General features: G+C 28.8%; 2 protein-coding genes across 2 annotated transcripts in view; one reads left to right on the top strand and one right to left on the bottom strand.

Annotated features, from left to right (window-relative positions):
• Positions 1 to 1,620, top strand: part of LOC107443708 (ATP-dependent RNA helicase DHX8) — a 38,591-nt gene extending 36,971 nt beyond the window's left edge. The window contains exon 19 of the mRNA XM_087152477.1: positions 1,305 to 1,620. Within this exon, the coding sequence (XP_087008603.1) occupies positions 1,305 to 1,527 (223 nt within the window). The 3' untranslated portion in view covers positions 1,528 to 1,620. The remainder of the gene's footprint in view (positions 1 to 1,304) is intronic.
• Positions 1,621 to 7,947: 6,327 nt separating this feature from the next.
• LOC107443706 (uncharacterized) overlaps positions 7,948 to 25,293 on the bottom strand; it is a 36,037-nt gene continuing 18,691 nt past the window's right edge. The window contains exon 3 of the mRNA XM_021145754.4: positions 7,948 to 9,087. The gene's annotated coding sequence lies outside the window, so the exon portion shown is untranslated. The remainder of the gene's footprint in view (positions 9,088 to 25,293) is intronic.

The following is a 25,293-nucleotide window of genomic DNA, read 5'->3' as shown; positions in this document are numbered from 1 at the left end:
TCATAATTTTCATATTTATGGGAATTTACTTTTTTTTTCTTCCAAAGTATATTGTTTTGACTGTTTGTAAACATTTTATATTAAAATTATTATTTTTTTTTATTTTAAAAAATCATTATTAAAAAATATCTAATAAGAAAACGTTACAGTGTCTTCCTTTGAGATATGATTGAACTGTTGAATGGGAACAATATAAAATCAAAAAAAATTTATCAAAAATCCAGGTAGGTTTTAGAGCTGCAAGAAGCACCTTCCACATCATAAAAACACAGCAATATTGGTAAAAACAGGGAAGATATAGGACAAATGATGTATGCAAAAGAAGTACAGTCAGCTTTCTGTTGCTAAAACTGCATTTTGCGTCCATGCAAAGCAGGTCCTGATTTTCAATACATTATATGCATGGTTGCCACTTTTCAGTCCTGGGGACTGAAATCAGTCTTGGGAAGAAAAAAATAAGCTGAGAGCAGGCTAAATTTCATCAATTAATATCTCTTTCCCATTTGTTTTTTAAATAAAAATGTTTTTAAAATATTTTTCGTAATTATTGCAAAACGATCAAGTAATGATAGAGCAACGCACGGAAATAAGTTTGATTGAACTTCAGGTCATGCTTACTTAAACAAAATTTGTACTCTTGCTGTATTTGATTCAATTTTCATCCCCCCCCCCCCCCAACATTTTGAAATGCTAGCGAAAGTTAAATTGAGATTATTATTTTTAAAAAAAAAAAATTTTTTTTATTAAGATGGAACAAAAGATAAATAATGGTGGAATAAAAAAATAAGTAGAGATATGAAGAGCTTCAGAGAAAATTAGTGGTTTATTATTCAATGATTGGTGTAAAAAGATGTACAAACTTAGCTGTTATTTTTATTTTGTTTGCTGTGAAAAAATTAATGAAATAAAATGAATGTTTTGGAAAAAATAATTAAATCATTGTTTTATTGTATGAGCCATTGTTTTGGTGAGGTACATTTTGGAGGCAGTGGGCTGTAAATTTCTGAAAATTCTGGTAAACAACGCTAGAACTTGTTAATTGGTCAAAAAAATAAGTCTCGAAATTTTTTTATTACAGTGGCACCCATGTATATGCGATTTTTAGCATTGTCTTCACCATTTTGTTTCCTAAATATGATTAAGTTAGATGTCTATTTTTAAGATAAAAGAGATTTCACTGTAAAGAAGAAGAAAAAAACATTTTAAAAAGTTTAAATTGTTATTTTGTTGTATTTTTGAATGTAATATCATAATTTATTTTTTAAAATATTTTCAATTTCAAAACATTGTTATTTTTCACACAGGGTTATTTATCACGAAGTAGTTCAGACTACTAAGGAATACATGAGAGACGTAACAGCTGTCGATCCGAAATGGGTGGTCGATTTTGCACCGGCATTCTACAAATTTGCTGACCCGACTAAACTGAGTGCACAAAAGAAACAACTCAGGTTGGAACCCTTGTACAACAAATATGAAGAACCTAATGCTTGGAGGATATCTAGAACCAAAAGAAGAAGAAACTAAAAATGTTCACTTCTACCTTTTGTATTTGTAAATTGTAAATAGGCAACATTTATCATTTTTATACTAATTTAATTAAAGCAATGTTTAAAAACATGTCTTCATTTCTTTACTAAACTCCACAATATGTGGAATCTTCAATTTTAGTCTTAAATAAATAATATGGGGGGGAATAGTTAATATTTGGGATTGATTTAAGGGCTATTGCCCATCCTACAAGAATTTTCTGGTTACGTCTGTTTGCCTCGACCAGACTGTGCAGGGATCAGGGAAGTGGCCTTGCATCAGAAAGGTTCTGCGTTCGAATCCCGGACGAGGCATGGGTGTTCTTTCATTCTCTGTGTTATCTGTCTTGACTGTGGGAGCAACGTTGACCCACCTATTATGGTGCCCCTGAAAAAGTGGTCAACAAATCTGCCCTACATTGGTGAATGTCAACCCAGGTGGGTATCGGAAAGAAAAAAAAACTTGTATGTTTGCAAAAGAAAGAGCCTGTTAAGTTGTAGAATAACATTCTAACATCAAAAATTTAAAGCGCAGAGAAAGATTAAAATTAAAGTTTTATCGCTAATGCTAGGTCATGTGAAAAAGCTACAAAGCGGCTAAGGGGCTTTTTGCCATGCAGTATGTAGCATTCTTCTGTTGTCTTATAAGCTTAAGTTTTATAATGAATTTATCGTTTTCTAGTAGTGTTTTTATAATTAGATTTAAGAAATTCTCTAATTGTTAAGTTAGTTGTTTTAGTTTAATCTGATAAAATGCTCAAATGTTTTTCTTTTTTGATGTCTTGTTTTAATCTATTTTTTTTTTGGGGGGGGGGGATCTAGAATAATGATTCAAGTAAAATATTTTATGTTTATTTTTTCTTGTTAAGTCAATTTTTAAGTTGAATCACTTCTCAAAGTCAAAACCTGTCCTTACTCTATGACATACAGGAGTGATTGTTTTCTGGTTGTATCTCGGAATTTCGGGGATTTTGTATAAAAGTCTTCTGCATATCAAAATTAAGGGCAGGAATTCTGCGTTTTCGGACTTCCACTAATCAAACTTAGAATCCGCAATCTAAAATTTAAATTTTGGAAAAACTTTCGCTAAAACCCGTAAACGTTTACATACATGTGATTTTGGCCGTTGAGCCGATTTTCACCATTTTGAATAATTGGAAATGAACCGGAATCCGCTTACATCGCTACTCTTATTCACGTGATTAAAAAATTTAATATCGTGATTTGCGCCTACGCGTTTTTATAATCAGTTTCCCGTTTTATATTCACTCATTTTTAAAATACAATATTGCTATTTGTGTTCGCATGTTTGTAATATCAAACATCGATTTCGTATTTATACATAATTTAAAAGCTACTCATTGCGACTCATATTCACGCAATCTGAAAATCATGCATCGCGATTCATATTCACTTGTTTAAAAAAAAATATCGTGATTCATATTCACGAATTTTTAAAATCCATTATCGCGATTCACATTCTTTCTACTTTAAAATCCATTGCAGCGATTTCTGTTCATACGACATTAAGATTCAATGTCACGATTTATATTCATGTGATTTTAAAATCCAATATCGCTATTTATTATTCATATTCACGCAATTTTTAAAAATCCAATATCATGATTCTGAGATTTTTCTTAACTTATTTACTATAAAGGTGTGATATTCTTTATTTATAGGTAATTTAATTATTAATCTTATTGCAAGAAATAATGTTAAATATGTAGCATGTATGTTATATAAATTAATATCCTGATATATATTTTTAGCAAATAAAATTTTCAGTTTTTTTTTTAATTTGTGTCACAATCACCCCTGAACATGACCCTTTTTTACAATAGTTTAATCTTGTGACCATAGTTACAAACTCTTGACCAGTGGTCTCTAAAGATGTCCCGTGAAGCCCTAGAGTTTCATGGTAGGATCACAGGGATTCCGATACTATGGACTTTTCTCTCAGTAAATATATTGTAATTTTTTAAGATTATTTATTATGATTCATTTTACCTCTGGTTATTTATTGTTAATTTGGTTAATTTTCATTTGAGGTAAATGACAGTGAAGAAGGAAATTGCTAAATTTAAGTAAATAATTTTTAGTAAGTAAATAATTATTAAACTAAGTAAAATTTATTTGGTAATTTCTTATGATTATTTTTTTCAATTTACCCCAGGTTATTTATTATCAATTTGTATAATTTTTCTTTTGAGTGAAATATCAGTGTAGAAGAAAATTACTAGACTAAGTAAATAAATAAAAAAAATTGTATTAATAAAAGTATGAAAAGGATATGCCTGTATTGTATAAAAAAAAAATTACATAAATATTTTCCGCCGAACTTTTCAATTCATAATAAATTAATAAAATTCAACAGTAAAGAAACATGTTTATTATAATTCTTATTCTTCACACACCAAAAACAAATTCAGAACCAGAAAGCAGAAATATTCAGAACCATCTGACGTAAAACCAAATTTCAAGACATATTGATAAATGAAAAAAAATCTCATGCTTCACATGAAATGTTTTTTTTATTTTTTAAACCTGGTGGACTATCGGTAATTTAAAGGGAGGATCGTTTCCACACTAAGAAATCGGTTTTTTAGACTATAAGGAAATGCTCGCTGTCAGCAACCGCACAAAATGAGAATAGCGGAGATCTCGAATGAGCTAGGTAAACAATACGTTGGCGACCGAGATAATGCAAAAAAAAAAAAAAAAAAAACCTGCTTTTCAGAGAAAAATGTAGTGAAATGTTTTGTCCCACCGAGAAAAAATCATGATTAAAAAAAAAAGTCTTAACTATGCTTCTCGATACAGCACAATCAGACGACAACTCCATTTGTAAGTTTAAATTTTAGTGTCAAAATCACCTGGATATGATCTACCATACAGTAATAAAATTAATCATTCGTTAACTGCAATTAAATGTCTAAATATTCATCTATGAAGTACACATCGTGGAGGCCCACAGAGAAGAACCAAGAGGGGCAAGTCATCATAGCCATTTGTCAGCTTTATAAATGTAATGTTTAAGTTGGTTTTGAATGTTTAAGTGGGTATTTTTAAAATCTTATTTTGGAAGAGGATATTTTTTTCAATAACATTTTTATGTTTTCAACGAATAACTGTGCAATCACATAGAATAACAGATTAGGAACATATTTATAACAAATGGTTTAGTTGGACGATAGCAGGAATTGTTTTGCGTAGGGGGCTATTTTTAAGAATCAATTTATAACTTCACAATGACAAGAAATAACAAATAAGAGAAGCATATTTATGATCAGTTATTTAGTTGGAACGAAATTATAAGTTTTATTACCCATTGGCAAAATGGGTGTTGTTTTGGGTTGGATGGCGTGCGCGCCTTATTTGGACGTCATCACACTTTTCAACTGTGTTCAGGAGTAAAAGTAAACAGTGCGCATGCGACCGCTGCTGTTTGATAATTTTTTTTAGAATTCTTTTTTGAGAAATCCCATAAATACTTCTTGATTTGTGAATAGAAGAGAATTTCATCATTTCAACGATATTTTTGTTTTTATTGTTAAAATTAATAATCAGAAATCAAACTGGTTCGTTTTCAATATTAATTCAGGTGAATATCACAAATAGAGAGGGTCCCAAACTGATTGTCGCGGTCTCAAAGGTTAGAGTTGAAGCAAGAAAATTAAGCAAGGTTTCACCAATGAGTTACCCGTGATCGCCTTCCCTCGATCGCAATTTTTTTTTTATTTATTTACTTCTGTAGATACTTTTTTACTATCTTCTGAAAGTTGTTATGTAACTAAAAAATTAATTAAAGAAAAAAAAAACGCGTATTTTTGTTGACTGCTGAAATAAAATGTTGTTTGAAGTTGGGCTGATGGACCTTCAGATTTTTTTAAAAAAATTTTTTTATTGTTATTTACGATTTCCAATCAGGGCCGGATTAACCTATAGGCACACTAGGCACGTGCCTACGAAAAAATTCGGAGAAAAAAATTTTTGACAAAAATAATTTAGCTTTAAAAACAACAAGTGTATTTTGCACAAAATTATGAAGATACAAATAAAAATATAATATTTTTCGGTAATAAATTATTTTGCAGAATCTTATGATATAATATATTACTTTCTTGCGATTTTTGGATTCAACGAAATCTTGTACTAAATGTAAATTAATCTTGTATGCAAAATGTCGTATTCAAATTAAAATCCATATTATGTAAAATGTAATAAATATAAAAGAAAAATATGCAAGAAAATTTTAGCATATATTTTGAAAAGAGGGAAGGAGGGGAGGGCCAAAAAACGGCTGTGCCTAGGGCCTACGAAAGGTATAATCCGGCTCTGTTTCCAATATATGTTCACAACTTCTTTTTTAATATCAGGATTTCGGAAAAAACCTAAATTTGTATGGTTCCAAGAAGATTTGTCTAGAAAGTTGATGTACAGTCAAAATCGTCGATAACGACCCTGATTTAGCGTTTCGGAAATACTTGGTTGGAACAATTTATGACTTATACAGTATAGCTCACTTTTAACGATTTAATTTCGATTTTAGCGATCGATATTTATGTGATTCATAAAATTTCTACTTATATCCACTTCTCCAGTTCACTCCTTTCTTGGAAAAATTCCTTTTTGAAGTTTTTCGGATCGACGATATACTTTTTGATGTCGACCCTTTTTTTTTCGGTCACTAATCTTATGCGACGAACGAAACAGCAAAGATACAAGAAGACAGTTCAGCAAATTAACTTCTTTTGTACGGTACAAGGAAATAAATTAAAGTGCTATATAACTATTTGCTAAGTACGTCTGAAATTTATGCTTTTTTCACAAACTCCTTTTTTACGTGCTATGGTTGTAACGAGCAAATATTGTGGTTCCTTCATGCTCGTTATGAGCGATTTTTTTTTTTTTAATAAAAAGCTTTTCTGTTGCAGTACGCTGTGAGGCAATACCAACAAATTGCCGTATTTTCGTATATGTATGAGTGAATTTATTATTTCGAAGCAGGCATCTTTCTGTAAATTCGTTTATTTATGAACCCTTTACCTGTTTTAATGCTATTTGCTTTTCTGTCTCTCTTTGCTAGCATGCATAAGAAACAAAATACGTCAGAAACAGGAGAAAAACGATGCATTAAACCGAAAAGTAACAGTCCGTCAGCAACAGGGTGCACAAAATACCATATCGCGTAATATTATGTCAAAAAAAGTTGTTTTAGGTTAAAATTTCAATTTGTGTTTTCTTAATATTGTTTTGATTTTAGCAAACTTTTAATGATGTAATATTATTAGGCATCATAGTACTTTTTTTTTTTTAAAAAAAAGAAGAAAATAAAGGGATTGATTTATTTAGATTAGGAGAAATAGCACTTGATAATTTTTAGAACTTCTATGGAATTTTCCTTAAAATTTTAAAGCAATAAAATGATGCCTAAGTAATTTTAAACTACACATTTCTCGATCTTTAGATTTAAGAAAAAAATTCTTTTATCGTTAATTGCCTAAAAAAAAATACTCATCAAAAATCTAAAAACAGACTTTTGTATACTATTTAACTACCCATCAAAAACTGCGGATTGCAGAATTGTATTGATATAATTTTGCTCAAAAAATGAATAGAGAAACCTTAAATACCGCACGCTTTACATCTAAAATTGTGATTGTGCGACGGCCTTGCATTTTACTTTTATCGCAAAGATTAAAATAATATAATAACTGCCAATGTAATTTGTAATCAAATACCTGTTTAATTGTGAAAATTAAATATCCAGTATTAATTTATTTTATTTTATAACTGTCGTTGAACAGCCGATCCCATGTTTGGGACAACTGCTAGTATCCAACACCTAGCCCTTATAATTTTGAATCCAATCCAGAAGACAAGGGAACTGGGAACTCCTGGATTAAGCATTGCTTATAAATTTGCCTTTCAGGTGGAGTTCACCCGCATTTGCGTTACATGGAGAGGAAAAACACGAAAATATTTATTTGTGAAAGTATCCAATATCAGTTTATTTGTGAAAATTAAATAAAATGATTTAAAAGCATATTTAGAATTTTTACTTCCAGTCTCCAGCCCTTCGACAGTTGAGGTCGGTCCAGAGACTCTCAACGGGTTAATAACAAATATATTTTTCTTATCCTTTTTGTAAAGAAACTTTTTTTAATGATAGTGGATTGTTATCATAAACAAATACATATGTTTAAAGATTATATTCTGACTACCTCGATAATAAAATGCAAAAATACTAAATACCAATATGGCGATTCCCTAGTTTATTGACACATGCTTGTTTCCAGCATCAAAACAACTGTATAGCTCATTTTTTACATGCCATGTTTTATGCTGCTTTGAGTTGTTATACATAAGTATTTGATAATAAAATAATAACTCAACTAAAATAGACCACAAATGATTACATAATAAAATTCTTTTTATTAATAACATTAAAATAGCTGTACATTTTTTTTCATTACCTTTTTTTTTTACAAGTATTATTACATAGAAACATTATACATTAGTTAACAACAATAGTAGTAATGCATATTTCTTTACAAGAGAGGAATTTCTGTACCGCCAATATTTATTTTGACAGTACAAGGAAAAATGAGATCATTAGCTGATGCTACAGCAATAGCATATTTATTCGTGTATACATAAATATATGAAATATCAATTCAAAAATTTGTTATACACAGCATTATTCACATTTATGTACACTTTCATAGACCTGGCATTTCCTCTTTTGTACAACGAAAATTTAATTACTGTTTAAAAGCCGTATGAAATTATAAATGAGTCTTATGTATAATGATTGTTAAAATATTAATAATTATTCGTCAAACCAAAAGGTGATCGTTCTATATTAATTTCTAGATTTTTTATATAAAGATGATGAGTTAAAACTAATACTACTTAAAAACTCGACAACTCATTGAAAAATATTAATTTTATATAATGATGTTAATCAAAATATTGATTTTAAACTTTAGGGTGAGGTATTTAAGAGAAATTATCACTATTAATAATTAGTATAATTACAAATTTGTTTAACATTATTCTATTATTTTTTAGCAATAATGAAAAAATAGTAGTTAATTTACATTATAGATTAGGTTAACTATCACTTTTCCTTCTTAAAGAAACTTAATAACTTGTCTTTTTCTAAAAGAACAGAGGGCATTAAGAAGTTTTCGTTTCATTGTCTATCAAATTACAAGAATAGAAACTAAACACTACATACTTTATTACAACATAATCTTTCTTTCTATTTAAATTACAAGATATATATACAAATATGATTTTGATTAAACTTTTCAATAATAAAATAATTTGGAGAAAAAAATTGAAACAATTTATTACAAAATTTTCTCTAACTGATCCATTTCTGACATGCTGCATTTCAGAAAAAGACAACTCCGCACATATATATATATTACATTTGTCTCCAGAGAGTTCGTTTAATTTATGAAAAGAAATTCAGCATTTGCATTAGAGAAGAGTTAAAAAGGCAGAATTATATCACATGCATCTTTGGTTAGTGGCCTGTGACAACCTATAAAGAAAGAAAAAAAAGAACACTTATTAATATATATTTCAAAAGAAAATATAAAAAATCAATATAAAATATGAAAAGGAAATATATGCTTTATTCTCATTGTTTTGCTTTAAATCACTACATTGCTTCAAGTCAACAATTTACTATTATTAGTTATTTTACAATTATTAATTGTTTTAATTCACGCTATTTCATTCATACAATTTATTAGTCTTTTCATTTCACGGATACAATATTCTTTCTTTTTTTTCGAAAAGAAATAATTTACCTAATTAAAAAGTGTATAGTCAACTTAGTCACGAAACAATGCATACGAATAAAGAAAAACAACGTGCCACTTAAAAGTCCACATTTGCGCCATTATTTGTATTTTATTCGCGTTGTTTTTCTTTATATCACTGTATTGCCTCAAGCCAATAATTTACAATTCTTAGTTGTTTGAATTCCTGTAATTTCATTAATACAATTTATTTATTAAATATATTTTTTTTTCCAATTCGCGTAAAGGCGAAATCTTTCAAGATACGCCAAATCGACAGCTGTGTAAGTCAAATTAAAATTAGCCCACGAAAAAAAATAATAAATAAAGATTTAGAAGTCAACGCTTGATACAGTTGGAAAACGCGATTTTTCGGTCAGGCACCTGCATCAAAATCCACCCTCTGAAAATGTAAGTGACAAAAAAAAAAAAAAAAAAAAAAAAAAAAGCTTGAAGATAAAAGTAGGGGGGCTTCACTGCCGTACCAGCTGTTCCTCCATCCCGTCTCGGCCGCATCCGTGAATCAAGGGAGAGAGAGACAGAAAACAGCTGAACGTGGAAGACTGGACAAAGATATCGCTCCATACAGGAAAGCGACCTTGCGGGACGCGCGTTAGTACGTTCACTTCCGGTACGTTACGGGGATGTATTCGAAGAGCGAATTAAAGATATTCATTCTCCCCCCTCATCCAATTTTCTCACGCTGCGATAGAAGCACGAGTTGGTGCGATACACATGTGTTTTTTGAGGTAAGAGACCTGCATGGAAAGGAAAGCACAGGAAAAAGGGTGCAGTAAGGGGAAGTTACAGGTACGGAGTGGGAACATGTCCCACATAAAACTCTAATAAAAGTTCGCTTTTTTATAGTCTGATTTTTTTTTAAATCTCTTTTCGTTTATTTGGTTGAAGAAATAATTGAAAGACTTGCAACAAAACAATGCTTTTTTTTTTTTAGTAATAAGAATTTATTTTAATTGAAATAATAATTTAACGAGCCACATTTGCTAAATGATATCAAAAGATTTATTTTCGACTCCATGTAGAATTAAGAATATTTATATATAATTTCGGTAATTTTTCTTAAGACTTGTCTTTGCTTTGGAAGTAACATCATGTAAAGGTAAAAAAAAATAAATTAAAATATGATATTTGAAAATTAAAATAATAAAATATATGTTTTATTATACTAAGTTATTTCTTTCACAGCTCCTATCCAAACAATATATTACTACATATTTGATTTTTACTTAATTTGTCCTCAAATAAAAAACATCTTGAAGTTTAAGCAATCTTAATTTAAAACTTATTCCAGCCTGGCCAAATAAAAATAATTAAGACAAACATTAAATTGAAATTAAGTAATAACAAAACAATTATGTAGAGAGAGTTTTGTTTATGTACCTTCTTAATAAATACACTGTTACAAAAATTTGTTTTCTTTTATTTTATAAGAAACTGAATTATAAAAGGGAAACAATTCATGATTGAAAGCCATACACTGGATTGAATTAAAAATACCAATTTCTCTTTTATAAATTTCAAGATTTTTTTTTCAAAAATCGACTGTTTTTCGTATTTCGAAATTGATAAGGTTACAATTTTTGGAAATACTATGATCTGTATAATACTTTACATTATTTATTTTGAAATAATTTTTATTGCTACTTTAATTTAGCAAACTGCATTTAATATTAATTAAGATAATATTTTTAGAGTTAGTAACAATAAGAAAAAGGGGGCAACAAATATACCAAAATTGATAATTACAATATATAATGTCGTTATGTAAGATAGCCTCTCATTTAAAATTTTTTGAATAATTTAAAATTAATTAATTTGATTTACTTTAATATTGATAGTTTCACAATAAATATTATGTTTTAACTAAGACTTGTCATAAAACTAAGTGAATAAAAAGTATAATAGTTTTAAAACCTCCAGATTTCGTTCTTATTTTAACCTTCTATAAATATAAAATAATATAAAAAAAGAACTAAAATTGGCAGTTCTTCAAAGTTTATGTAGGGTCAAGAGAATGACAGATAAGAAAAGGGGAGGGAAAAAAAAGCCTCTATATTTTTGGAATAAAATACACCTGCATGTAAGTACTTATCTCCCCCCCCCCCCAATGAACTACCTGTACATCGATAAGGGTACAGCAGGAGAATGGTAAGAAAAACCGTGTGAGCAAAATCTTAAGCTCACCTGATTCACGATTTACCCCATTTCCGGGCTGGTTTTGCTTTCGATAAAAATATAAACAAAAACCGAAAACGGAAAAAAAAAGTTTTACTACGCTACGTTACGATAGTAGTATCGTACTCTATTAAGTAGTAACGTACTCACACGGGTTTCCCCAATCGTATCCCTCTCCCAATTTTTTATTTTTTTTTTTTTTTTCAGATCGTACCCCACGACCTTCAAATCACCTACATGTTGAAACGCTCTTTCAAAATTTCCCCATGGTTTTTTTTTAAGGTTACGTAAACTTACGATTTCATTTTTTTTTTTAATTTTAAAATTAAGTCACAAATCTTAAAGTAACTAAAAAAATAACACAATTTCTGTAGTATAATAACAAACTAATTCATATATTTGTTGTTGTTAAAAATATTAATTTCTTATCAATATTAGTTATCCATATTAATTTGTTATTTACTGTCCATTTTCATTAAATTTTAACAAATATTTTTTAATGGCTATTTTGATTGGTTTTAGAAATGAAAACGTTAAATCTAACAAGAAAATGAAAAATAAATGATTAAATATCATCTATATGTCTATATTTAAAGGATTAGCAGCGCAATTTTTACCGCAATTAAAAAAAAAAAAAAAAAAAAAAAAAACTCTAGAAAAATGAACAAAAATAAATTTGAATAATTTGCTAACATTCTTTCGCAATAACCTTCCAAAAAATTGTTAGTTCATTACAGTGCACGAACCACTCTTAATAGGTGGTTTCAACACTGAAAATTTTTATCAAGTCAACTGACTCGATCAAGCCATTAGTATAAAATAAAAATAAGTTATTTCCAATTACAAAGAAATGTGTAATGTCATCCGGCATCATTAAAATTCATCTCGTAAAAATAGAAAGCCATCATCCCATTGGCACCACAAATGAATAAGTATATAGATGACTATCGAAAGTCTTTTCGTTTCGGCCTCTTGGCAGAGAAGTGGTTTTTACACGGCGACCGACACTTGAGAACTACTCTTCGGCGCCCGTTACAAGTTTTAAATTACGTCGGTGTAACGCTAGATTCAAAAAACACGTTTGACTTCTTTGCAGTGTATGCCTTATTATTAACGGCATGCTTTAAAATTATAATGTTTCCTTAATATTAATTAATAATGACGAGGAAAACAAGATAACTATATTTAGAATTTCGCTACATTCAAACAGAAAATATCGATTTTTAAAACAGCCATTACCTGAATAGCGAGATAATAAATGAAAACAGGAGAATAATTTTAGGAATTTTCCTGAACCCTTTATTATCACGTCATATTACGGGAGTAAAATATGTATGACCTAGTAATAAAGGAAACAGGTACAAGAAGAATGTAAAAAAAATAAGGATTATTATTTTAAACTACCTTTTATTATTCTGTCTATAATTAAATGATAATAATGACAAGAAAAAAATACACCCTATCTACTTCATTCAATCCGGAAATATCCACGTAAAAATAGGCATTCACTAAACAGAGAGACAGAAGAAAGAAGTAAAATTTTTCAAATTCTAAAAATTTTTTATCAGGTATTTATTTTATCAGGATGATAAAAAAGGGAGACAAATTTAAAAAAAAAATTTCTAAGTACATATTTTTTTGTTTCATTAATGTGTTTCCTATGAGACAAACTTTAGCTTATTGCATTACCTTTTAAAATACAACTCTAGTATTGAATAGACAATTGCAACTACAAGTATTAAATGAACGGCGGCAAGTATTGAATTCGCCGTTATGTTCCAACAAACAAATAATTATCTTTTGAATTTATGAAGGGGAGAAAGAAAGGAAAAAAAAGATATTAAAAGCAGAAAAGAGAACTGTAAAAACAGTGTAACAAGCCTGATTAAATAGCATGCATAAAGAAACAGGGTATCAAATAGGACCTGGAACCAAGGTCCTGCTGGTTGTGAAAGTGGCAGGTGAGCCAATATTAAAAGTTAACCACAATTCTTTTTATTATGGTTTCAGAAACACTAGACGAACCTAAAACAAACTATACATTTTCCTCATACAACTAGAATTCGTTATTTTGTGCCGTTTTGAATAATGGTTATTTGCACAAGCTGAAAGTTTCAAAAATTATTTTTTCCCATAACATGATTATTTTTTGAAAAAGTTTTGGGTCTTACTGCATGGATGAGTCGCGATTAATAGTGCCATTCTAAATTTACATTATGAATTATCATTCAATAATGAAAATTTATATAATTTAGAAAATACTGTGTAAAACGTGATTGCTGCGTTTATAGGCTCAGAGCGCTTTATTTTTAAATCCTTTTGTTCGACAAAATATCACAAAATATCATTAAAGCACAAAAGTTATAAATTTTATTAACGGAATAAAATAAACCACAATATGAAGTATATTCTGAGTTTATTCTATTTTTTTTAAAAAATTTATTACAAAGCTAATATATTAGATTTTAGAGATCTTTAAAAATATTAATCTAAAAGAATTTAAGGCTGTTTTTCGATGCTCTGTTGTCAAGGAAAAAAAAAAGCGATAGTTTAAGCGCCTTACACTTGAAGCAATGCGATGATTTTAAACTATATATATAATCTTGTCGTGAAGAATTATCTAGGCTTTAGAACAGACAAATAACTTAAGTACTTTAAAAGTTATTAAACTTTGTTAAAAATCGTCAATTTGGGTAACAATTTTCCAGATCGATGAAAATTATCAATTTCACTAGCTTATTCTCAGTTTTTGCAAATTTTTATGAGCCCAACTAATGCAACATTGGAGTAAGTTTTTAAATATTAAAAAAATTAGACCGCAAATGTTTTTTATTTTTACAAAACTGTATATTTTCTCCATACTGAAATTTTGCGCCTTTTTCAAAATAAGCGTTGACTTTAGATAGACGAAACTTGACCTAACAATCATGAGTAACAGTTGAAAACTCACAGCAGTTATAAAAATAGCACATTATTGGCAAAAAAGCATCATTTCATATTAAGACGGAGCGGAGCCTTCGAAAAACAACAGCCTTAACACAAAAATCCGTCGCAACGTGAGCAAAATAATATTTACCAATAAAATAAAGTTCATAAACTACAATTTAAAAAAAAATGCCAACATCGAATAGTTTAAATATATTTAGAAAATGGCAATGCTCACACTTTAAGAAACGCGTAAAATAGAAGTTGGAGATAAGAAGAAGGAAAAAAAAATGTATAAAACTCTCACTCCTACGCAAACAGAAGAATAAGAGCGGATGTGATTTTTGTGGAGTATAATGGAAGAAAGCTAGCACCTGTGAAGGGAACGGAAGTAGAACTTCCCTTACGTCCTTTTTCAGGGTCGCCCTCCCTCGGGATGAGAAAATGGAACAAAAACCTTTAGTACAACATCTGATCGCCCTATTCCCTATCTTCCACATGTGGTAAGGAGATGTGAATTAACTCTCATCTCTTTTTTTGCATTATTTTCTTTTCAATAAAGTACAGTATATTTTAAAAAATGCAGCGCGAACTTGGTAGAATAATTTCAGGTTATTTACCTAAAAAATTCGAAAACAGTATTTTTGTAAATTAAAAATACTGATTAAAAAAAAAAAAAAAAAGGATATAAATTAAATTTCTAATAAAGATATTTATTGTATGCATGGAAAAAATTTATTCCGAGGTGTTATTAAATAATTATAAGAATAATAATTCTAATAGTTATTTAATTTAAACAATCAGTGAATTTCAATAAATGAAAAAAAAATTACTTTATTTAAAATTATACATTAATAAAGCTGAAAATTATACTAATTTTCAAATTTAAACTACTTTACAAATGGCTACATGAATTATGTTTTGAAAATTATATTATTTACTTAATATCTGTAATCAGTTAAATATATTACTAATATGTTATAATAATTAATTAAAATATGTGAGTTACTAATCTATCTAAATAATTAGTTAAACTGTATTAATTACGAATACGTTTGAATAATTCGTTGAAATACGTTATCTACTTTTAAGTTACATAATTGAAATTGCTGATATTTTCCACTCCTTTCTTTATTTTTAATTAAAAATATTTTTTAAGAAAAAAAGAAACAATTCCGAAATAAAATATATCAAGCGATATTTGTTTCCACTGAAAAAGGAAGTGAAAGGAAATGCAAGAGAGGGGTGGTCGAACGCTAGGTGTCCACCTGTGGAATATCGCGTGGAACGTCGCCGGAGACTATATCCGTTCTTGAACTCATTGTTGGAATAGTGTTGTGAAGGAAACGTGACAATTTCCTGCGTTCTGGAAAAGCAGTCAAGCACCACCCTCTTATTTGCTTGCTATTCTTTGTTCTTTTTTCACTTTTATTTGCTTATTGTTTTACAGTAAATATTATACGTGATTGAACCTGATAAAGAAAAAAAAGAAAGTACACAGTTCACTCCCAGATTGGGGTTTCGACGGTTATCCTTTATCAATAGCAGAGCAAACAAAATGCGTTCCAACTGACATAAATTTTTCTGGAATGGTTAGTGAAACGTAGTAGGTGCCCGTCAAAATATTTAAAAAAAAAAAAAAAATTGTTGTCAGTATGTGTAATAAAATTTAAATACCATTATCTTTCAATTTTAAATAAATAAAATCATAATTCTTTAATCGAAACGTATATCAAGAGTTAATATTCGATAAAATGATTTTGAATAAATATACAACAAATAAAATAGTTAGGAATATTCTTAGGTTTAATCTCAATAATTTACAGTATAAACATATTGTATTAAAAAACAATGAACTAGGATCAGAGCAACAGCATATTTAAAAGTATGAAAATGAAAAAAAATATTAAGCTTTATTTATTTTTATTTTATATCACATAATGTCAGTTATTTTGTTCTGTTCCATTGAATGATGATTATTTAACTCTATTGAATTTAGCTATAAAATACTTGCGTTCATTTATGGTATATATTAAATAACCTCGCTGAACGACAGATGGCAGCACTATAGACGAAAAAGCACCTATTTATTCAAAGAACTGATAATAGACTCGGAATATTCACATCTCATACTTCAATATTTTAAACAAAATTTTTTTATTGTTTTAAATAAAATATACTTATTGAAAGAGAGATTTGGGGAATTTTATATTTAGGGGCATTAAACTTTTTCTTCTTTTAAAAGGTTTTCTTTTTTAGCTAGATATCAATCAAATATTAGTTTCTTTTTCATTTTAAGTAATATATCCTTTTTTTTTTTTATTTATAAAGAGAATTTTTATCACATAATCTGATTTTTCTTTAGTTTTATCATTTAAGAAGTAGAATGAAATTTGAAATAAAAACGTAGTTCGAACTATTTAAGTTTCTCTTTTCTTTATTCCAAACAGCCGGACCTGACACATCCGTGAGAGTCAACGACAACACCGACCCGTGACCTTGTTATCACTAAGAAATTACTCAACTCCAAAACACCCCCACAACAAAAATGAAACAATAGTGGGGTAGAGAGAGAGTTGTTGGGAGTTTATGAAAGTAGTAGCAGTGCAACCAACCTTGTCACCGTTTTACGAAGTGATGCGCGAAGCAGAACAATTAAGCACGGGGTGAGCCGGAAATGTCCAGGAACACTATGGAAAACCGAAGCACATTTTCTCTGAAGGAAATAAGTAATGGATTTTTTCCGTTTTTACCTTTCTCACATTCCCTTTTTGCCCGTTTCCGTAATTCTGACAGTTTTTACGTTCTGCCCGGGTTCACTTTAGTTTCGTGATACAAATGACCGGCTACACAGTCTTTTTTTTTTTAATTCCCTTTACTTCTAACTTTTCTTAATTATGACTGACACCCCCGCATCATGGCTTTTGTTTTAATTTATACTTTGCAGAGAAAATTTGAGGGAAATTTTGGAAGGTTTGAAAATGTTATGTAATAAACAATTTTCGAATAATAACAATATGAACAAATCGAATGTAAACAATTTTCGAATATAATACTAATACATTGAAATTAATTCACTATTGGTAGATCCTAACTAAGATTTATTTTCCTGATTTCCAAATTTTACGCTGAAAAGGAATGTTTTTAAAAAATTTCTTTCACACTTTTTAATTTTTGGTAGATTATTTAAACTTATAAAATTTAATAATTAATCACATGGCATGCCACTTCTCATTTTATTTTTTATTAAGGACACTTAAAATAAAATAAAACAATTTATTCTCTAGACAATTATGATATTTCGAGAAATATACACTGATATTTTTTAAAACTACTTGAACATTATATATATTTTTTTTTATTAAAGAAAGTCTTAAGTTTTGGAAAATTTCAATTTAGACCACCATACAATCCAACTGAATTTGAAAAAATGGATCCTAAATAACATAACTTCCAAATTAAGTTTCAATCTTTCATTTTTTTTTCTTGACAGTACTGGCGCATGTAAGCTATCCTGAACTTGTTCTTACTTACACGATTGGATTTGTGGGTGACAGGTGTTGGACATCAAAACCTTAAAAATCCGGCCTCAATCCACGAGCTCGACCCCCTTTTGAGAGGGAAAACCCCTGAAGAAAGGCCCACTAGACCAGACCGCACGCGTTCGTTGACTGACCCCCGATTTCTAAACATCTGCCGTCGTGGTGCCCTTTTTCTTTATTTTCTCGTCTGCTCCCCTAGAAAGAACAGGTGAAAGCATGCTCACGTGACCTTGAGCAATTGAGTTGGTTGTTTGGAAGAAAAGCTTGTCCACGCGACACCATAATGAAAGGTCTGCTGCCTCGGCATGTGGAACCAATATGATAAAAAATTAAGATGGTTCCATATTTATTATTGAAAAATAGTTCGTTCGTAATATAATTAAGCATACATACTTTAGGTGCAAAAAAAAAATTTAACGTCGAAAATTTCAATTGATTGTAATTACAGGCATGTTCTTTTCAAAATGAAAAGATAATAATTAAATCTTCAGTTTAGGAAATTGCATATTTATTGTATATTCCTAACTCCGAATTAAAGTAAAATAAAGATAATGGGGTATAAACTTGCGACTGTACTCTATTGGGACCTTATTTTCAAGATTTCAGCTACTTTTATCTATTTCGAGGATAGAAATCAAAATCCGTCCCAAAAAAATAAAGAAAGAAATATATTGTAAAAGTAAAAGCATGTTTTTTCAGAGAAAGGACGTTTTTATGTCTGATTTTCGTAACTTAAAATTTTATCTGCACTCATTAAGTAAGAATATTTAATTTTAGCCTATCGAGAGCCATTGATATTACTTTTTAGTACGTAAAACTTCAATCACTAAATTGAAAGTTATTAGGGTTTATTATTAATATATTGCGCACCATACAATGCCAGAAATTTTTTTACATTGTAATCCAGAAGGTGTAGATAGCATTATTTTCTAATTTGTTACAAGTTTCACAATTATGAGGTTGTTGGTGAAGCAGCTATAATTGTTAAAAATTCTAAAAAATAGGAAAAAATATTTATCAGTGGTCTGAAGTAGAACACCACAAGTAGTGAAACTGCTGTAGTCGCTCCTTTTTTTCGTAGCTTATTGCGTAGCATGCTATTTTTTAAAAGAAAAAAAAGTAGTGTAGTGAGTAGTGCGATGAAAAAAATAAATAAAAAAAGTAGTTTGTAGCGATTCTTGGCAACTACTTTTAACGTTATTTTAGTAAGGAAACACGCAAGCTAATTTTTCGAATTTGATGGGTACAAATCTTCGCAGGTCCGTCAATGGACGCAATGAAAATGACCCTGTGGCCGCAGCTGAATGTTAGCAGGAACGTATAACTCATATTTAAACTACTCATTACGAAAAATAGATAATGAATCACTTTAGCCACACTTTAACATGCACACTCCTGAAACATTGATGTTGTTTCAAAGGAAGGGAACGTATTTATGATGTTCTAAATTTCTTAGAGTAATAAAAAGAGCATTTAACAATTAAAAAATTGCAAGTGTTAGATAATTTCGCATTTCTTAAATTAAATATTCGCTGTCGAAGGAGGCATATAAGTTGAAAGAACAAATTCGATTAAAAAAAAAAAATCAAACTGATGGAAACATAAATAAATATTTGTAAAATAAAAAATAAAAAAACAGTCAATTTTTTTATTCAAAACCATTTTGAACATAGGTTCGGTTCTTTAAATATAATAGTTGCAGTTAAATACATTTGTAACAAAGTAGTTATAGTTGTAGTAAACTACAAAAATAAAGCAGCTTTTCCGACCGTTGGTATTTATAAATTTTCGTACATTCTTTATTAGAATAAAATAACAATTGTTAAATTGTAAATATCAGAACTTTTTAAAGAACAAGAACGTTTATTAAACCATTTTTCCTTCGAATTTTCAAGGAAATTCCAAATAGTAATTGCAAAATAATAAAGAGTTTAAATATTTGAACTGCATTTCTTTTATTTTTCGAAGAAGTACTTTAATAATTGAAAGCTGTTAAACTAAAAAATGTTTAAGACTATAACGCTTTACAACAATTACATGAGCAAAACTAAAAACTGACACCAAGATTTACCTATCCCCGTTTTCAAATCATTTTACATTTCTATAAATTAAAACGAAAATCGAATTTTTAATGAAGTCACTAATGCGTGACTTAAAAAGTAAGAAAGAAAAGAGAAAAAAAAATTCTACCACGATTCTTAAATAACATAAATCGTCTGCTCAGTCAACCCTATCCATAGTTCCGAAGAAAGAAAAGAATATGGTCTAGTATTTAGGATCTAAAACGCGAGCTAGTTTATTCGATTTTGGAAGATCTGGGGAAGATGAGGGGTGGATTTTCGAAAAAAGGAAAGAGGGCTAGAAATTAAGTAAGATTATCGTCGAAAGAGGGGTGGAGAAGAAAAAAATAGTGTAGCAGGTGCGAACCGTCCACGATAAAGGCAGGATCAAAAGTAACTTGCAGTGCTTGCAGCTGTTTGAACTCTAGGCCAATCAAATATCGACTTTCATGTTCGTTTAAAGCGGTTTTTAATACCAGACCATCTATTTTCAAAATATATGGTTTATTTTGTTAAAATAATTGAAAGCTACCCTGATAGACATGTCCATTACATTTTCATAATTTGCTGAAAAATATTTATTTCAGCTATCATACAATTAAAATTTTAATGCATTAATTATACACAATTAACAATCGTCGTTGACTGTTAAAAGTATGGCAACCGCAATAATTTTTGAACTGACAACAATTATTTAATATTTTGTAAGTATTAAATATATCACAATAATATTAATTACTATTATAACAATATTTATCACTGTTTAAACTTTCGCAATTGTCATATACAACAGGGAATTAATTACACCACTCAATTCAATGTTTTTTTTTTTTTTTTTTAGTAACAAACTTAATTTTTTTATTATAATTGCTACAACAATACTAACTAGATCAATTAAAACATTATTACAATATCCATTATTGTTTATACTGTCATACTTGTTGGATACTTCAGAGCTATTATAGTTCGGAACCATCCAATTTTACTCAATATTTTTAGAATTTAAATTATTACAATAATACTAACTGCTACTAAGATCAGTTAAGGAGTATTGTAACAATTATCATCATTGGATGTATGAGGTACTTTTGTCGATTATTTAAAATACAACTCAATTGACCGTTTTCGGAACCTGCTTCCCGTAACTTTCTAGGAGGCGAATTTCCGTTACAGTTTTTCAACTACTTCAATAATTTACAGGAAGGTGGAGTGGGTCTCAGTTCAACCCACACACTCCCCTAACTTGAATTTTCAACGGCCGCCGGAACTGCCAGCTGCTACATTTCTTGGTAGAATAACCTTTGCACCCACTAATGAATGAAATGAAACCATATTTTTTTTTAAAGTTTATCTTACCTTCCTATACGATGTAATTCTTAACTTCTCATATTTCGATTTAATTTACTAATTAATTAATTATACGCTTAGAATTCCTAGATTAATAAAATTTTAGATAAAATTACATTAATTGAACTGTCAGTTAACGCATTTCTTATTGGAATACATTTTGCACAAATGACAAGGAACGATATTTTAAGTTCATAAAAATAATAATGATTCCCAATCTAAGAAGTTTTAATTAAGTTAATATTTGTCCTTATAAAATAATAGAATTAATTCAAAGTAAAATTTAAATTAACCTTATATAATAAAAAAATAACTATATTGATAATAATAAAATTACTTTTTATAATTTGGGAGTTCGTATGTATTAAAAGTTTAAAGGAAATTCTAAATTCTTCTCCATAATTCGGAAAATCATTTGAATGAAATTTATATTTCTCCTTTAAAATAATTATAATTCAAGAAAAAAAAAGAAAGATTTTGTTCTAAAAATTAGCTACTTTATTAAATTATCTAGAGGGAGATAAATACATTTATTATAAATATTCATTAATAAAAAAATATTTTAAACTAGAATTTTACTCCTAGCTTTTTTTAAATCAAATTTAATGAGTGATTTAATCATAATTTAATAAAAAAAGATAAAAATGTGATTTTTTTTAATTTTTACATTGCATTATGTTGCTTTCAATGCAAAGCACTTTAATTTTGATACAATTGAAAATGATAAAAATTTCTTTCATACGACAATATGGTACTTAACTTAAATACTTAAGTTGCTCTTTAAAGATAAAAGGAAAACAAGGAATGCTCTTAATCATGATAGAAGTGAACAATACAAGTGCTTATTCTATTTACTTTGTTTATCTAATCAAATAAAGAGTAATTGTTAAGAGCACTTTTTCAAAAAATCGACTGCAATCGACGTTTTGATTGGTTAGCTACTATCTTATGTCAACAGAAGTTACTAAAATTGCTCTAATCATAATTTTTATCATATTCGCAATGCAAGGAAATTTTCTTATTTTCATACTTTGATCATTAAACACAAAAAAAAAGAGGAAAAATTCGTCGAATTGCGTTCTTCTTTTAAAATTTGTTTAGTACTAATGGTCACTTCAATACATTGATAGTGCTGCCATCTGTAGATTAAATTAAACTTTTGAAATTTTATCTGGCCCGTTTCAAGTAGCTATTAAAATATAATGAATAGAAAAGGCATTTGGGACCTAGGTGCCTATATGCTTACAAGTTAATGTATATTTTTAAACATTAAAAATGCGTTTTATAAACTTTAAAAAATTTAATTTGAATAATAATGCTTTATTTTACATTCGTAAAATTTAAAATATTTTTTTTTGTACGTACAGGAATTATTAATTAAATTAAAAATTTTATTGATGCATTTTAAAAAGTTCTACGGTGGGATGAAATTAAATAAAAATGATGATAAACTGAGCTTAGATTAAACAAATAGATCATCAACGAATTTTAATTGAAAAAAAAAAAAATATTCCGTTTCGTTTCCCTTAACGAAAATCGAGAAAACAATACTTATTTTAAACAAAACAATCAATTTTTAAGTATACTAGTATTCCTTTCGGTCTATTTTAAACCTAAAGAATCGTAACTATGATGTGATCAATTCAAATCTGAACTGATCGAATTCAATTCTGAAACAGATGGAAGTACAGATTTGAGTCATAGGGAAGGTTTTAGCAATGAATGAAAATTAAAACTCTTAAGAATATTCACGAAAAATATATTTTATGCAAGATAGAATTAAAATTTAACCGGTACTCCGAACATTGGTGTTTCTCCTATTCTATCCACAACAGAATATGGAATAAATATAATAATATCAACGAATAAATTAATATAAAATCGGAGAGTATAACAAATTTTTCGGACATTCACCAAAGCGACTATGTGATTGTTGACATTCACCGGTGAAAGCCGACATTCACTTGAATTCGGTTCATAATTAAAGCACAATAGCTGATAAAGGATGCATTAACGATTTCACTTATGATTTTTTAGCCAGACGTTTACTTTAATGTTAAAAATATAAATCTTATTAATTCACTAAAAACACACGCACAAAAGAAAGAAATTGTCCCAACAAATCTTATCGTCTGCGTATAGAACTATTTTTCTTTTTTTAAGTTGATAAATCCTGCCATCTTCTATCCCCAAAGTTGTCCAAGAAGGCCTCAAACATGATAGGAGGAGTCGTCGTTTATCCAAGAATAAAAGGGGGTGAGAGGGGGGAGTAGCTTTTTATATAACTTTTCTTCTTTTATTATTAGAGCTGTTTTTATAACTGAGCGCATGTGCCAAGCGAAAATTCTGTCAAAGGAGACGGACGGACGAACGGTGACAAATGGGAGCCTCGGTCAGAGGTCGAAGAGTAAGAAGAAAAAAATATTCGGATTCACTGGGACTGGGGTGGTTTAAAAATCACAACAAATTTACTTTTTAAGAAGTTTCCCTGCAGAATTGTGTGGCATTAATATGTTTACATTAAAATTTTACGTCTTGATTTAAATTGCTTAGTAGATGGATAGAAACTTAAATAAGTTAAATATTTGTTGCAAAAGAAAGTACACAGATATTTCTGTAGCTTATATTTTATGTATTTATTGTTTAGAAATTTTATCTCTAAGGTACGATGAAATTAAACAAAGGATGATGATAAACTGAGCTTAGATTAAACAAATATGTCTATAAATTTTAATTGAGAAAAATACAAAATTCTCTTTGTTTTAGCTTTAAAAAAAACTTTTTGGAAAAACCAATACTTATTTTAAACAAATCATCACTCTTTTTCAAAAATATTGGTATTCCTATTGGCCTATTTTAAACCTTAAAAAAATCTTTAGCTATGTTCTAAATAAGAACAGAATAAAATAGTCTGAACTTATTAAGTAAATTTTAAAATTATGGAGCCAGTTTTAACATTCACTCTTACATTCAAAATTCAGGTTTATAAATGTTTTATGAATTATAAATTTTTCATAAGATTTCTGTTGTATATTTCTGTATGAGCAAAATATACGATATAGTATATAACTATTCATATGAGTTTAGGCATCATAACTAAAAAAAAGTTCTTCACAAACTTTTTCAGTAAAGAACAAAAAAATATCAAAAAAATTACGAATTAAAACTATAGAGTAAAAAATCTAGTTCTTGGTCTGGATGATTTGGATAATTTACTTATCATACATGCTTGAAATTTTAACATGAAGTTAAACTAACTTAGTTAATTAATGCATTTATTAACAAAAATTGTAATACATTCATATCAAATTGAAATACAAATATCGAACTTTAACTAGAGCTGCAAACATTGACATTAGTTTCAGGGGTAAATGCTTTAAAGATTCTAAATTACAGAAAACAGTTTACTTACAAGTATTTAATTACGGCTACACTTTACAAAGCAGAAGTCATTAAATAAAACTATGACTAACGTAAAATATGTACACAATAATGGAGAAACGTCTATCAAGCCAATTTTTGATCCAGCCCCCAATAAACTTTTTTTTAAGGGTCGAAGGTCTCGAATTCGCGAGCGAATTGAACGCTACCTCCCTCTCAAAAAACTTTCTAACGAAAAAAAGTCACTGTTGAATCAGATTCAGACCCTCACAAAGTTCTGTAACAGTGATCCCTAAACAAAACATCGAATAGAAGTGCAAAAAAATCGATATAATACATCCCACCTCATAAAAGGTTTTGGCGCGCTTTTTCATGAATGGAATAATTTTTTTCATCTTAATCTAAGAATGCGCATAAAAACTATAAGAATGCTACGTATTCTATTAGTCACTTTTTTTTCAGTAGTTTGAATGAGTATAAGGTTAAAAATTCT

This window comes from Parasteatoda tepidariorum, chromosome 9 (assembly GCF_982258835.1).
Source record: "Parasteatoda tepidariorum strain Cologne lab strain chromosome 9, Ptep-v5.0, whole genome shotgun sequence".
NCBI lineage: Eukaryota > Metazoa > Arthropoda > Arachnida > Araneae > Theridiidae > Parasteatoda > Parasteatoda tepidariorum.
The sequence above is the reverse complement of the archived record's forward strand: the minus strand, read 5'-3'. Positions and strand labels throughout refer to the sequence as shown.